General features: G+C 47.1%; 1 protein-coding gene across 1 annotated transcript in view; it reads right to left on the bottom strand.

The window, feature by feature from the left end:
* tmtc1 (transmembrane O-mannosyltransferase targeting cadherins 1) overlaps nucleotides 1-15,127 on the bottom strand; it is a 270,267-nt gene that overhangs the window by 3,775 nt on the left and 251,365 nt on the right. The window contains exons 14-16 of the mRNA XM_083662385.1: nucleotides 11,493-11,637; nucleotides 10,274-10,411; nucleotides 4,183-4,305 (exon numbers count right to left, since the gene is read on the bottom strand). Of these exons, the coding sequence (XP_083518511.1) occupies nucleotides 4,183-4,305; nucleotides 10,274-10,411; nucleotides 11,493-11,637 (406 nt within the window). The remainder of the gene's footprint in view (nucleotides 1-4,182; nucleotides 4,306-10,273; nucleotides 10,412-11,492; nucleotides 11,638-15,127) is intronic.

Here is a 15,127-nt window from a genome sequence, read left to right as displayed (position 1 = left end):
AAAGGAGGAAGAGGGGGAGAAGAGTTGTTCTTGTTTAGATTAGTTTAGTTTACTACTGCTCTAGTGGGCAGAAAAATCTCATGCGGTGCTTTTAAAGCCCCCCTCCAGTCATTTTTAAGATTATGTTTCTGAGTCATATCCTGACGTTGTTAATTAGCCACACTGATCACCAAATAACCACATTTTGCACTCAACTAAAAAAAAAAAAAAAAAAAAAAGCTGTTGCTAAAATGGAACCATAACATATGGTTGCATGTAATGCTATAGTGATACGTCATGTCAATTCGATTCTGACTGAGACGAGCTGGCATGTTATTATAGCTAGTGGGTTGTTAGCTACATTAGCTAAGCCCACTGCCTGCTATTGTAAACACGTTGCTGGGCTCAAAATGCCACTGAATTTGTCTGCTCGACAGCTTTGAAGCTGCAAGCCACATTATTAGCACAACAACCGGCCAACGGATTTCAAAGCTGATGCCGCCGTTGGAAAGAGCGTGACTCAAAAGTGGCTTTCAGACATGCTTCGGAAGTCTAGGCTACAGCCTTAATGGCACAAAATGAATCACATTCAACAAACTAGCACGACATGCAAAGTCTGATAACAAGTTGCTAAAAATAGCCTACATAATGGGCGATAATTGCCCACTAACGTCCACGCATATATTCGTTTGCGCATAACGCTAATTAATAAAATAACCCTATCAAAATAATTAATTAAAATACCCAATCCTGCTAGAAATATACAGAATACAGGAAGCTAGATGTTTTTACCTTAAAAATAAAATCAATTCTTTATTAATGGTAAACAAAAAAACAGAACAGTCGACTCACTACGGGTTAAAATTGACTTTTAGAAGGCAGCAGATATTCTTTTAACAGTTTATCTCTGTTCTGTATCTTTCGGATCACACACACAAAAACATTACGGGCCCTATTCTCCCACAGGCCATCGGCGCTATTACGGGCCTTAACCGCAAAAAAACGTGCCTAGCGCCTGTTTCGGGAAAATAGCAATAGGCTTTAGGCTGCCAAATGCGCTTTAGGCCGAATGGGCGTGGCGGAGTCCCTGAATGCGCCAAAGTGGGCGTGTCGGCGCTAAATACCGGCGTACTCCTATCTTCCGACCTGCCGTTAATTTAGCGCCTTGCGCCTTTGAAAAGCAGGCCTATTCAATGGGCCAGTCCGTCCCCTCTCTCCTCTGTCACCCTTCTCTGTGTCACTCTCTCCCTCTCTCCTACTGACAGGAGCAGGCATTGGTGTGCGTTTACCAGTTTATTGTGAAATAAATCCTTCCGCGTTGAGTTACTGTCACAAGCCTGTGTGACAACGCTTCCAGCCTGGGTAAAACAACTCCGTCCGTACCGCTTTGAGGCTGCAGGCAGTCTGACAGGCACAATACGACTGTCTCTCTCTGACTGCCTGTGAATGCCCCAGCATGCAATTGGGTACTAAATTTCGCTACTAAATAGCAACCAAATGAGGCGAAATAGATATAAAAGGTCGATCTAAAATAATGTGTAATGGTAACACAGCCTGCAATTGTAGAACATTTCAATATTGGACCAAATAAATCATCGAAATTAAAACACCACCCTAAGTGAAACATATATGTCCTCCTGGGCCTATATATACCCCTTGTCGAGTTAACGTGATTTAGAGAAGTAACAGCGGAACGCGCTTCGGAACGCGCTTCTAATGGCATCTGCTATACTGTGATGTCCCTCCAATAACTTGGCCCTATTTCACATTTAGTTTTACAATAAAAACACATTTATGCAATGACTTGACATAATGTAGGGTATATTTATGTGCATCATCCTTCCTGCAGCAGGCGAGAGAAAATGATATCTTTCTGGACAAACTTTCACCAATCTAATAGGCTATATTTTTCTAGCTGATGCATAGAACATTATTTTCACTTTGATCTTGCTATAGTGTAGCGTATTTACATGCTTGCAGTATTGAAACTGCAGTTAGATTGGTTTGAGAAGCATAATAATATGGAATAATAGCCTATAATGCAGACAGACAGGCTGGATGAAGGGAGGGGGGGGGGGGGCAGAGCGTTTGGCTTTCGTCTGGTTTTGCGGGATCACTGGAATTGGAGCTAAAAAGGCAAGCGTGCGATTCGTTTATTGCACTTATCCAATGAGCATGACGGTGCATAATTTTACGCCTAAAAGGCGTGGTTGTAATGCTTTGGGCTGCATCTAGCGCCAGCACGACGATATCAAGTGCGCCTTTCCACGCCCACTGCTTTGATCTGCGCCTGCCGCTCGGCCTAGAAACTGCGCCGATGCAACGATAGGGGCCTACATGTGCATTTACTTTATTTAATTGCCATTGTTGTGAAGGTTGTACCCGGAAGTTTCTGTTTTATACTGACTGACTTGACACTGCTTGGATTTGGTGTTGACATTTTGCGGTTCTGCTGCACGTATCGTTCACAAACGCTGTCTATAATAAATGTGAAATCAAAGGCATGAACGCAACCAGATCCAGATATCCTACCTAGCGATGTCCAATACTGGGAAGCAGGATGACCCTCGCGTCCAAAAATGATATATTTCGAAGGTGGTGTGCTGTGTGAAGCTTTGCAGAAATAGATCAAACCCAGCGTTTCAATCAAGCAACACGTAGCCTGTTGGCTGACGACACACGGAGCAGCTCCAGCTTCATTTGGAAAAACTGAAACTGCATGATGTTTGCGCACTTGTTCATTCACATTGACTATTTATTTAATAATAATCTGTCACGCTGTCTTGTCTCTGTCTCCGCTGCCTCCCCCGTCTCCTCCCACTCGCTTAGCTCAGGTACTTTACAGCATTCTGGAGGGGAGGGGGACCAATCCGCCCATTAGGCTAGGTAGGAGCCTAGTCTCAGAGCCGCAGAGTAGGAGGGTCGCGGGAGCGCGCATAGCTCACCAAAATGTGTTCATACATACACCGCCACCCGGATCCCCTCTAGATAACTCCAGAGTTCCAAGGCATGTCTGAAAGCGGCTGAGTACTGAAGGCAAGAGATTAAGCTCTTCTGCTTTTTTGACAACATCGCTGCAGCCATGATGTTGCAGTGGAACAACCTATTACCCATCAGTTCTTATTAACACGTTCACTGCCAATGACGTGTTAACGCGATTTTTTTTTTTTGACGGTGGGGCGTTGATCAATCCCTTTTACGTCTCCTATACAATTATTGGAGGTATTGAATGTGTATAATCTATTTTACCGACCCACTAAGTGTTGACAGTGCTCCCCCCAGATGAGCGAAAGCAAAGAAAAAACAGCGGCGGGAGGAAGCCATTCTCAAGGAAATTGCTTGGCGATTTTACAGTCATCCAGACTTGCCCGAGCGGCCGCGCCAGCAGCAGCAGCACAGAGAGCGGAGAGCGATTTGCATAATAGATTATAGGTGAAACACACTTTGAAACACCGCAGAAAGGCCAGAATCAACATCTGCCCATCGCCCACGCATTCCCCGGCCCATCTTGACTCGCACAAGGAGCGTCGCAGGCAGGCAAGCAGCAGCAGCAGCAGCAACGCGCTTGACACGCCCGCTGCAGAGCCAGGAGGAAGGAGGAGAAGACACACGGAGGGAGGAGTTTGAAGGGAGAGGGGTGTTTCCTGCTGTTATGGAGGAAATTACTGTTCAAAACTATTGTTTAGATGTCTGACGGTCTTACTGATGCCAAAAATGAATGGTTAAAGTGACTGTTCTATCGAATTTCACAAAAAGCCATTTATCTCAAAATAAATTTTCAGACGCTGAAACCATGCTGTACTCAACGGCTAATATCTACATAACTACTAACTCTACAAACTAACTCTTTTAGACAGAGAAAGCACACATTCTATTAGTACTTTTGTGAACTTTGTGTTCACAAAGTCAAAGCAGAAAAGAATCCTCGGCTCTTGTAAAATGAGCCAGAATCCTCAAAAAAACCCTCTGGCAAAACCTACCTACAGTAAAAAAAAAACGGCTGGCAGTGAATGTGTTAATGTAAGATCTTTGGCGCAGAATCAGATGACTATACAGCAGTTTTTAGCACTTTGAAATGGATCACCTGTAACACAGGTAGAAAAAGTTACAGTAGAGGGAGGAAGTGAGTCAGTAAGAGAAGAAGAGAGAGAGGGGGTGAGAGCAAGAGAGAGAGAGAGAGAGAGAGGATAGAGAGAGTAGTACCTCAAACGCTCGGTCCAGCTGGTTCATCTCTCGGAGCTGGTTTCCTTTGGAGAAGTGCAGCTCCGCTCTCACAGTCAGATCACTGGGATTCTGCCGCAGCGCTCGCTCCAGAGCATCTAGAGCCTGGTGCAGGCGCGCACACACACACACACACACACACACACACACACACACACACACACACACACACACACACACACACACACACACACAGATTATTATTTATTTTATTATTTTCTTCCTGAGAAAGAGCAGCGTCAGCCTTATTCACTGACACTAACACAGAGAGGCACAGACAGAGAGAGAGTGAGAGACAGACAGGGAGGAGAGAGACAGACGGTGTCAGCACCTGAGGTAGTGCTCCAGGACGTCCACTGGATGGCGCCATGGAGGCTACCTAGAGCCGCACTCACCTGCACGGCTGTGTGCCATCGCAATCAGCAGGGGCTGAGAACATTTGTCTTGATTACCTTGAACTATTATTTAAGCCCTGTGAAGGCTGTGTGACATGTCAAGATATTTTGGTCCTACGGGAGAATGGTTGTACATGCTCTTTAAGTTTCAAGTAAACTTTGTTTTGTGGCTTGGAAGCTCTGACTCGTCTCCTGGTTATTCTGCACTTGGGTCCGATCCAAAACTGTGACAGAATATCTTGACCACCATGGACCCAGCAGAGGTAAACCAGTTACGAGAGACTCTAGCACGGCATGGACAGGCCCTCACAGACTTTCACAATCAGCTTACCGCTTTGACTGCCGCTGTCCAGAATCTTGCCCCGGTGTCGCCTCCGGTACCTGCTGATCCGCCCGTGCTACCACCAGCTGCTCCCGCAGCAGCAGCAGGGCAAGTAAGCCCACGGGAACCCCATGTCTCCGCTCCTGAGAGGTTCGGGGGGGATCCAGAGGGATGTCGGGGTTTTCTTGCCCAATGTTCATTTGTTTTTGCTCTCCAGCCATCCTCGTTTGCATCCGATGTTTCCAAAGTGGGGTATGTGATCACACTGTTAAAAGGCCGGGCACTACAGTGGGCCAATGCACTTTGGGAGAGACAGTCTGCTGTGTGTTTCAATTTTGATTTGTTTGCTGAGGAGATGAAGCGTATTTTTGATCATCCCGCTCAAGGGAGAGAGGTGGCCGCTCGCCTGTTAAATCTCCGCCAGGGTCGAGGTTCGGTGGCGGAATATACTTTGGAGTTCCGTGTGCTGGCAGCGGAGACGGCCTGGGCGGAGGACACACTATTACCTATGTTTATCCAGGGATTATCTGAGGAATTAAAGGACGAGTTGGCCGCTCGGGAAGTAGCCGGAGGGTTGGAGGCCATGATTACCCTCGCACTGAGTTTGGATGCCAGGATCCGAGAGCGCCGCCGGGAGAGAAGCCGGGGGGCGTGGTCCAGGGCGCCGAACTTCGCCGAGTCATTCCGAGAGGCTCCGAGGAGGGAGTTTCCGCCGAGGGTTGCCGAGTCCTCCCGAGAGGCTCCGAGGAGGGGGTTTTCCCAAACTAACTCTTCTGCTTCCTCTACAGATCGTCAAGTGGAGATCCCAAGTGAGCCAATGCAGCTCGGTCGCACTCATCTCTCGGAGGAAGAGAGAGGGAGGAGAATAAGGGAGAGGAGGTGTTTTTTCTGTGGAGGTTCAGGACATGTGGTGGAGACCTGTCCTGAGAGGGCGGCAAAAGAGCGGGCTTACCAGTGACTGGGGGGGTTCTGGTGAGCCATACTATGTTCTCCCCAAGCATGTCTTGTTGTAAAATTCCTGCTGTGCTTTCCTGGGGGGGAGAGAGTTTTTCTATAACCGCGCTGCTCGACTCAGGGGCTGCCGGTTGTTTTCTGGACATTTCATTTGCAAAAAGATACAAGATAAAGTTTTCAGCTCTACCCGAACCCCAGAGAGTGACAACTTTGGATGGACGTCCGTTGGGCACCGGACTGGTTCGATACGTCACGGATCCAGTGAAGCTACGAGTCTCAGGTAACCACAGTGAAACCATTCAATTGCACATGCTTGATTCGCCTGATTTTCCTGTTGTGTTGGGCCACCCCTGGCTAGTTCAGCATAATCCTCATGTGGATTGGCCTACAGGCAATATTTTGGAGTGGGGGCGCTCGTGTCATGCAAGCTGTTTGCTGTCCGCTTTTTGTTCTCCTGAGTCTCTTCCTCCAGATTCCTCTGAGCCACCGGATCTGTCTGGAGTGCCTAGCGAGTATGCGGATCTCAGCCTATGTTTCTCCAAGCGCCGGACCACAACATTGCCACCCCACAGACCGTATGACTGTGCAATAGACCTACTGCCGGGCACGGCTCCCCCCAAGGGTCGGCTTTATTCGCTGTCTGCGCCTGAGTCTGCAGCCATGGAGGAGTACATCAAGGGGGCTCTCACTACTGGATTCATCCGACCCTCAACCTCTCCGGCTGGGGCGGGGTTTTTTTTTGTGGGGAAAAAGGATGGTTCATTACGGCCCTGCATCGACTTCAGAGGTTTGAACACTGTTACCATCAGAAACCGGTATCCGTTACCTCTGATTGCTTCTTCATTTGATTTTCTGCAGGGAGCCACGGTGTTTTCCAAATTGGACCTCAGAAATGCCTACAACCTGGTTCGGGTCCGTGAGGGGGATGAGTGGAAAACGGGGTTCAACACTCACACGGGTCACTATGAGTATCTGGTGATGCCATTTGGTCTTACTAATGCTCCGGCGGTCTTCCAAGCATTAGTAAATGACGTATTGAGAGACATGTTGAACAAATTTGTTTTTGTGTATTTGGACGATATTTTGGTTTTCTCCAGATCCCGGGAGGAGCATGTGCAGCATGTTCGTCAGGTGTTACAGCGCCTCCTGCAGAACCAGCTGTATGTCAAGGCAGAGAAGTGCGAGTTCCACAAAGAGAGGATCTCCTTCCTGGGGTACGTGTTGACAGCAGGGAGCGTCAGGATGGAGGCATCAAAGATCCAAGGGGTAACCGACTGGCCGCAACCCAAGAATCTAACATACATCCGGGCAGCCAAAAGACTGAACTCTCGACAAGCCAGGTGGGCTCTGTTTCTGGACCGTTTTCAGTTCACTATGTCTTATCGCCCAGGTTCAAAGAACGGGAAACCAGATGCCCTCTCTCGGCAGTTTGGTTCGTCTGAGAGAGACCCAGAGCCCGAATCCATTGTGCCCAGTACACGCATCGTCTCTCCCATTTCCTGGGCTATTGAGTCGGTGGTCAAAGAGGCGTTGCAACAGGAGCCAGGGCCAGGCGGAGGGCCTCCAAATCGTTTGTATGTTCCGTTGTCTACTCGTTCAGGGGTTCTCCAGTGGGGGCACTCGTCTAACCTAGCATGCCATCCAGGAGCTGAACGCACCCTGTCTCTCATACGGCAACGGTTTTGGTGGCCCGCTATGGTGGGAGATGTGCGCTCTTTTGTGGCCGCTTGTGCTACGTGTGCTCAGAATAAAGTCCCTAGACAGAGGCCAGCTGGGCTCCTGCATCCTTTGGCTATCCCTAAACGGCCCTGGTCTCATATATCCATTGACTTTGTTACGGGCCTGCCTCCATCCAGTGGGAATACTGCAATACTGACTATAATTGATAGGTTTTCCAAGGCTGCCCACTTTGTGCCTCTCCCGAAGCTGCCCTCTGCGGCCGAGACTGCTCAACTCATGGTGAATCATGTGTTTCGGTTGCATGGCCTCCCACAGGATATAGTGTCTGATAGGGGACCTCAGTTTACATCTTGTTTTTGGAAGGGGTTTTGTTCTCTGCTTAATGCTTCTGTAAGCTTGTCTTCAGGGTATCACCCTCAGTCTAATGGCCAGACTGAGCAGCTCAACCAAGACCTGGAGACCACTCTTCTCTGCCTGGCATCTACCAACCCCACCACCTGGAGTAGTCAGCTGCCCTGGGTGGAGTATTCACACAATTCTCTGCCATGTGCTGCCTCTGGTTTGTCTCCTTTCCAGTGTTCTCTGGGGTATCAGCCTCCTCTCTTCCCGGAGGTCGAGAGGGAGGTCGAGGTGCCTTCGGTGAACGCCTTCATCCGTCGTTGTCGGAGGACCTGGAGAACGGCCCGATCCTCTCTCCTTCGTGCAGCAGCTCGGTACCAGAAGTACGCAAACACACATCGTCGCCCAGCTCCTGAGTACCGCCCGGGGCAGAAGGTTTGGCTCGCCACAAAGGATTTACCTTTAAAGGTTGAAAATCGAAAATTGGCTCAACGTTACATTGGTCCTTTTGAAGTGCTTAAAGTAATAAATCCTGTTGCTGTTCGTCTCCAGCTTCCCAGATCCCTCAGAGTGCATCCCACGTTCCATGTATCTCAATTAAAACCTGTCTCCACCAGCCCTTTGGTCCCAGCCCCTCCGCCGCCACCACCTCCTCGCATGGTTGAAGGGGGCCCAGTGTTTACAGTCCGCCGGCTGTTGAAGGTGCGCCGCAGTGGCAGGGGGTTCCAATACCTGGTCGACTGGGAGGGATATGGCCCAGAGGAGCGCTCTTGGGTGCCTACCCGTCACATCATGGATCCTCAAATGATCCGGGATTTCCACAGCCAGAATCCTGGTCTACCTGAGGGGACGTCTGGAGCCGTCCCTAGGAGAGGGGGTCCTGTCAGCACCTGAGGTAGTGCTCCAGGACGTCCACTGGATGGCGCCATGGAGGCTACCTAGAGCCGCACTCACCTGCACGGCTGTGTGCCATCGCAATCAGCAGGGGCTGAGAACATTTGTCTTGATTACCTTGAACTATTATTTAAGCCCTGTGAAGGCTGTGTGACATGTCAAGATATTTTGGTCCTACGGGAGAATGGTTGTACATGCTCTTTAAGTTTCAAGTAAACTTTGTTTTGTGGCTTGGAAGCTCTGACTCGTCTCCTGGTTATTCTGCACTTGGGTCCGATCCAAAACTGTGACAGATGGACTGAGAGAGACAGACAGGAGAGAGAGTGAAAGAGAGACAGACAGAGAGAGTCCTGCAGTTTTAAGCCAATGGGCCTTTTTCACAGCAGCAATTTTTTGTCTAAAAGGCAGGAAGTAACACAGGTGAAACCAAACATTAATTAGGGTTTCCAACTTCCAATCCATTTAGGCGTTCCATTGCTGGGGCCCTAATTAATGATTTGGTTGCACCTGTGTTTACCTGGCCTTTTAGTCACAAAATGGCAGCTGTGAAAAAGGCCCATTAAGCGGCAGAGGATTGGATGGTGGGTTTAGCAGAACTGGAGACAGGAGTAGTGGATCCCAGCTGTGTGAGTTGGAGAGACAGGAGCAGTGGATGCCAGCCAGCTGCTGTTTCATCTACTGGATCAGTCTGCTCCATTTGTACTGCAGCAGATCTCAATCTGTTCAGCTCTCCACCCCCCCACCCGCCGAAAATGTAACGCTGACTTGTTGCTCCAGGTAAAATGCACAAAATCGAAATCTTTGACATCCAATAATGAATTCTATGTTTGTACCGAAATGCCTTGGGGCTGCAAATACTCATTTATATTACATACAAATATTAAAAACAAAATGTGTACTTCACAAAAATTATATATGTTTTAGATTCCATAAATGATCTTACAACTCCCTGATCCCACAGGGAAAACCCACTTCTCCCAGTCGAGACTGCCAGCCATTCCAGCAAGCCTCTGGCTAAGCTTAGAGAAGAGAAGGGATAGTTTTAGCAGCAAATAAAAAACAAACAGCCTTCTTCGTCCTGCTAGTTTGCGGTGGGCTCTCCTGAGAATGAGATGGAGGGATGGATGGAGAGAGAAAAGGAGGAGTGATGACGATAGAGGCGATGGAGAGAGCAGAGTGGGAGGACGAGCGATAATACGAGCCGGAGGTGTTTACTCTCCACTAGCAGCGATCTCCTCCACTGAATTTTCTATTGTTGAGTTTCACAGTTTGGACAACTTGTTCATTGTTTGAGCTCTTAGAACAAACACCATGGACAAACGCCGATACACACCTAGACAGAGCATTACACACACACACACACACACACACACACACACACACACACACACACACACACACACACACCTAGACAGAGACACTAGATTCAACATCACACACCTAGACAGAGACACTGGATTCAACATCACACACATACACATGCACACACCTCTGTGTAGTTCCCGCGCTTGCTGTAGATGGCAGACAGGAGTCGGTAACATTCGATGCAGCTGCCCTGTCTCGATATGATGCCCAGGGTCATCTTCTCCGCCTCTTTGGTACGACCTGCCATGGCTAACACCTGGGCCTGTTGGGAGAGAGAGAAGGGGGGATGGAGAGAGAGAGGGGTGGGGAGAGATTATAGGCTTGGCAAAGTGTTCAAGGCCAGACAGATGTTGTGTTGGCGAGTGTCCAGGATCTTGACAGTTTTTACATGCCCCCACATACACACACACACACACACACACACACACACACACACACACACACACACACACACACACACACACACGTGTCCTTGATTTGTGTGGGAGGACATTTTAGGAAAGTGAGGACCTTTTCGTTCCTCACTTTCTCACATACCTTCAAAGGGCTGTTTACAGGTTAAAGCTTCTTACACGGTGCGTTTTTTCTCTCTCTGCATGATTAATTTGCACGTCAATAGTATTTTTCGACCCTATAGATGGTTTTAACTTGACAACATAAACATTCTAAATTGACCCTAGCTTACTTCCTGTTGCAGTGCAGTGTTTCCCCTAGAATATTTTTCAGGCCTGGTGGTACACACCAAAAACAAAACCTAAATCGTCCCATGGTGGGACGGCATATTGGCGCAGTCAGTTTCGGTCAGATGGCGCAGCAGGCAGTCTGCAATTTATATTTACTTCCAAATTGTTGTTCCACGGTATATTCAAGACTTAAAGCAAAGTGATCACAAGGAGAGGATGATTTAATAAAGTGAATTTATTGCTGAATAAATAAGCCAAGTAACTTTTTGCAAAACATTACAGGGATGCAAACTCACAGGCTCCCAAAAGCAAATGCTTATTGATTTTAATTAATATATATTTGGTGTTATTTAGTGCTCTTATGTATATTACTGTCAACACCAATATAGGTTTTGTTGTATGGTAATATGCCATAAAGGTTTGTATTGAAATTTGTAAAAAAAAAAAAAAAAAGGACCCTAAAAAAAGGACCTCCGCCAGGCCAGAAAAAATGAGACGGATTTTTTTTTTACAATTGTAGGGGAACCCCTGGGTTAGGGGCTAGGGAATGCATCACGTCAATGAATGTCCTCACTAAGATAGCTGTACAAATGTGTGTGTGTGTGTGTGTGTGTGTGTGTGTGTGCGTGTGTGTGTGTGCGTGCACGTGTGTGTGGTCACCAGGGCCAGCCAGATATCGGTGCTGTCTGGCTGCAGTGCGGCAGCTTCTCTGTAGACCTGCAGGGCCTCTTCGTACCGGCCTGTGTTGTAGTACAGCGCCCCGAGCGGCGTCAAGATGTCCACCTTCCTTGTCACCTGCAGCGCCCTGGGGGAAAAGGTCAAAGGTCGTGGCTCAGGATATGTCAGAGGGCGGGATAGTGATTGAATGACTCAAACACCTAGAGGGTCATTGCCGTGGCTAGAAAGTCACAGGTTTGATCCCTACAATAGCTTATGTGTCTTTTAGAAAGATGCTGAACCCTTTCCTCCTCACATAAGTCACTCTGCATAATTTGTATTTGTATATTCTATTATCCTCGCCGGGAAATGTATCCTCTGCATTTGACCCACCCTATTCTAGGTACCTACCTAGAACCTACTGTAGGAGCAGTGGGCAGCCGCAGTACAGCGCCCAGGGGCACTGGCAGGCGTATTAACGCCTAACATACTGTAGACATTGACTGCGGAAACCCACACGAACGCAGGGAGAACAGAAAGGACCTAGGACAGACTGCGGTTCAAACCCAAATACCCTCTTGCTGTGAGGCAACAGTGCTAAGCTAACCACTGAACCACATTAACACATTCACTGCCACCAGTTTTTTTTTTACTGTAGGTAGCTTCTGCCAAGGTTTTTTTTTGAGGATTCTGGCTCATCTTTCAAGAGCCGAGGATTATTTTCTGCTAGTATTTTGTGAACACAAAATATCTCAAAAGAACTAATAGAATGTGTGCTTTGTCTGTCTAAAAGAGTTAGTTTGTAGAGTTAGTAGTTACAGTATGTATGCATTAGCAGTTGAATACAGCATGGTTTCAGCGTCTGAAAATTTAAGCTGAGATAAATGGCTTTTTGTGAAATTCGATAGAACAGTCACTTTAACCATTTATTTTTGGCATCAGTAAGACGTCAGACATCTAAACAATAGTTTTGAACAGTAATTTCCTCCATAACAGCAGGAAACCCCCCTCTCCTTCAAACTCCTCCCTCCGTGTGTGTTCTCCTCTTCTCTCCGTGGCTGCAGCGGGTGTGTGACAAGCGAGTTGCTGTCTGTGCTGGCTGGCTGCCCCTCGTCGGGCGAGTCTGGATGGGCTCGCTCGTTTCTTGGGGTTTCGGTTGAGAGCTTTGATGAAGCTTTTGCGATTCTGGTCTTATTTATGCTGCATGTTTCAAAGTGTGTTGCACCCATAATCTATTATGCAAATTTGCAATCCCCCACCTAGAGTTGCTCCGATCGATCGGCACTTGATCGGAATCGGCCGATTTGGCCTTTTTCGGCTTTGATCGGAGTTATCAAAAGTGCCGATCAAACAAGGCCGATCAGAATGACACAAAATCTGCAAGAACTACTACCAGAGACGTTTCAATATAGAGATAGTGCACTCCCAGGCTGCCAAGTAGTATTCTTCCGGTCTCCTAAAGGGCAGCTTGTGATTGGCTGTCTCTCCGTGTCATGAAGCTTCATTGGCTCCCAAGTTTCCTTAGGGGGCGTGGTGGTAGTGGCGAAAAAGTGTTTGGAAGTTGCACTCTCTCTATAGCGAAAGCAGCTTGGGCGAGAACAAACAGCACAGCAGCTAACATGGCGTCGCCTGTCTGGCAATTTTACAACTTGTTGGAGAAGGACAACAAATTTGCCGTTTGCATTGTGTGCTCAAAGGAGATACCGCGTGAAGGAACGCAGCAGAAGAGTTTCAACACTACGAACCTCATAAGACATTTGAAGGTTTCCCACGTCAAGGAATTTGAGGAGTTTACAAAGTTGGCGAGCGCGCAGCAACCCGTACGCCACTCACTCAGCTAACTGTAACAGAGACATTGAAACGACAGCAACCCTACAGCAACGACAGCAAGAAACGAAAAGAAATAAATGCAAAGCTAATGGAATTCATATGTCTTGATCAGCAGCCGCTGTCTGTTGTGGAAGACCTCGGGTTCAAACGCCTCATATCCTGCTTGGATCCACGTTACACGCTGCCAGAACGTAAATATTTAACTGACGTTTGCCTGCCGGAATTATACTAAATTGTGTACAAGCACATCGAGAGCCTTATGAAAGACAACACCACGTCAATCAGCTTCACGACTGACATTTGGAGTTAGAGTGTCTGTCCTATGTCCATGCTGAGCCTAACTGCGCAGTTTATTGATGAAAAGTTCGACCTGAACAAAGTTGTACTTCACTCACAAGAGTTTTCTGGGTCACACACCGCGGAGGCTATCGCTGCAGCTTTCACAGACATGTTCCAAGCTGTGTTGGTGCACATGTTGTGTACATAGTATTATATTTTTTGTTTTATAAGACTATTTATTTTTCCACAGGAAAGCTACAGTATACAGTCTACTCTGTAATAAATAATAATAAAACGGTTGTCAATTCATGATACTTTCTCATCTCCTAATTTTAATACTTAATATACAATGTCGATGTTGTTAAGAATAATTAAATATACTGTATGAATAATGCGACACAATAAATAGAAGGCTTGAATTGATGGATTTGACGCGGTGATCGGTGATCGGCCATATCGGGATCGGCAGATACTGCTTCCAGTGATCGGTGATCGGCCTCAAAAAAGCTGATCGGAGCATCTCTACCCCCACCGCCAGCTCCCTGCGCGAAAGCGAAAGCGTTTTCGCCCATCCATTTTCATGAGAATAGCTTCCTCACGCGGCTGTTTTTTCATGGCTTTCTCTCGTCTGGAGAGCACTGTCGCCACTTAGTGGGTCGGTAAAATAGATTATACACATTCAATACCTCCCATATTTTAATAGGAGATGTAAAAGGGGTTGATCGACGTCCCACCGTCAAATTTTTTTTTTTTTTTGGACGAGATATCTCGTCCACGGCAGTCAACCGTTGGTTTCTGCTTGACGAGATATCTCGTCCACGGCAGTGAACGTGTGTAAACATCAATAGGCTCTATATTCTTGTCAAATTAATTATTGATCGGTTGGTACAATTACTGTAAACAAATGCAACCATGGTTGAGATGATTGTTAGCCTCAATCTCACACCAGTGGTAAAATGCAGTGTAGAAGCTGCCAGTCATTTTTGTCTGGTTTATTTACAGTAATTATACTCATGTGTCAGAACAAATCTGATAATGATTACCGGTAATTGATGTTCAAATGCTACACGTAACACATTGAAAATGACAAGATGATATGAGTTTTCAAACATTTAATAATGTGACGTTTCCCCAAAGCAAGGTCGCATGGGGGAAAACTATAGGCCTTTTTCACAGCAGCCATTTTATGTCTAAAAGGCAGGGAGTAACACAGGTGCACCAGAACATTAATTAGGGTTTCCAATTTCCAGTCTATTTAGGTGTTCCAGTGCTGGGGCCCTAATGGGCCTTTTTCACGGTGGCCATTTTGTGTCGAAAAGGCAGGTGCAAGCAAAACTTTAATAAGGGTTTCCAACTTCCATGATTGGAAGCAAAATCTTAATAAGGGTTTCCAACTTCCATGATTGGAAGCAAAATCTTAATAAGGGTTTCCAACTTCCATGATTGGAAGTTGGAAACCCTCATTAAGGTTTTGTTGCACCTGTGTTTACCCTGCCTTTTCGACACAAAATGGCAGCTGTGAAAAAGGC

The sequence above is a fragment of the Poromitra crassiceps genome (genome assembly GCF_964638095.1).
Source record: "Poromitra crassiceps genome assembly, chromosome: 2".
Lineage (NCBI taxonomy): Eukaryota > Metazoa > Chordata > Actinopteri > Beryciformes > Melamphaidae > Poromitra > Poromitra crassiceps.
Note: the sequence above shows the minus strand (reverse complement) of the source record. Positions and strands in the feature narration are given on the sequence as shown.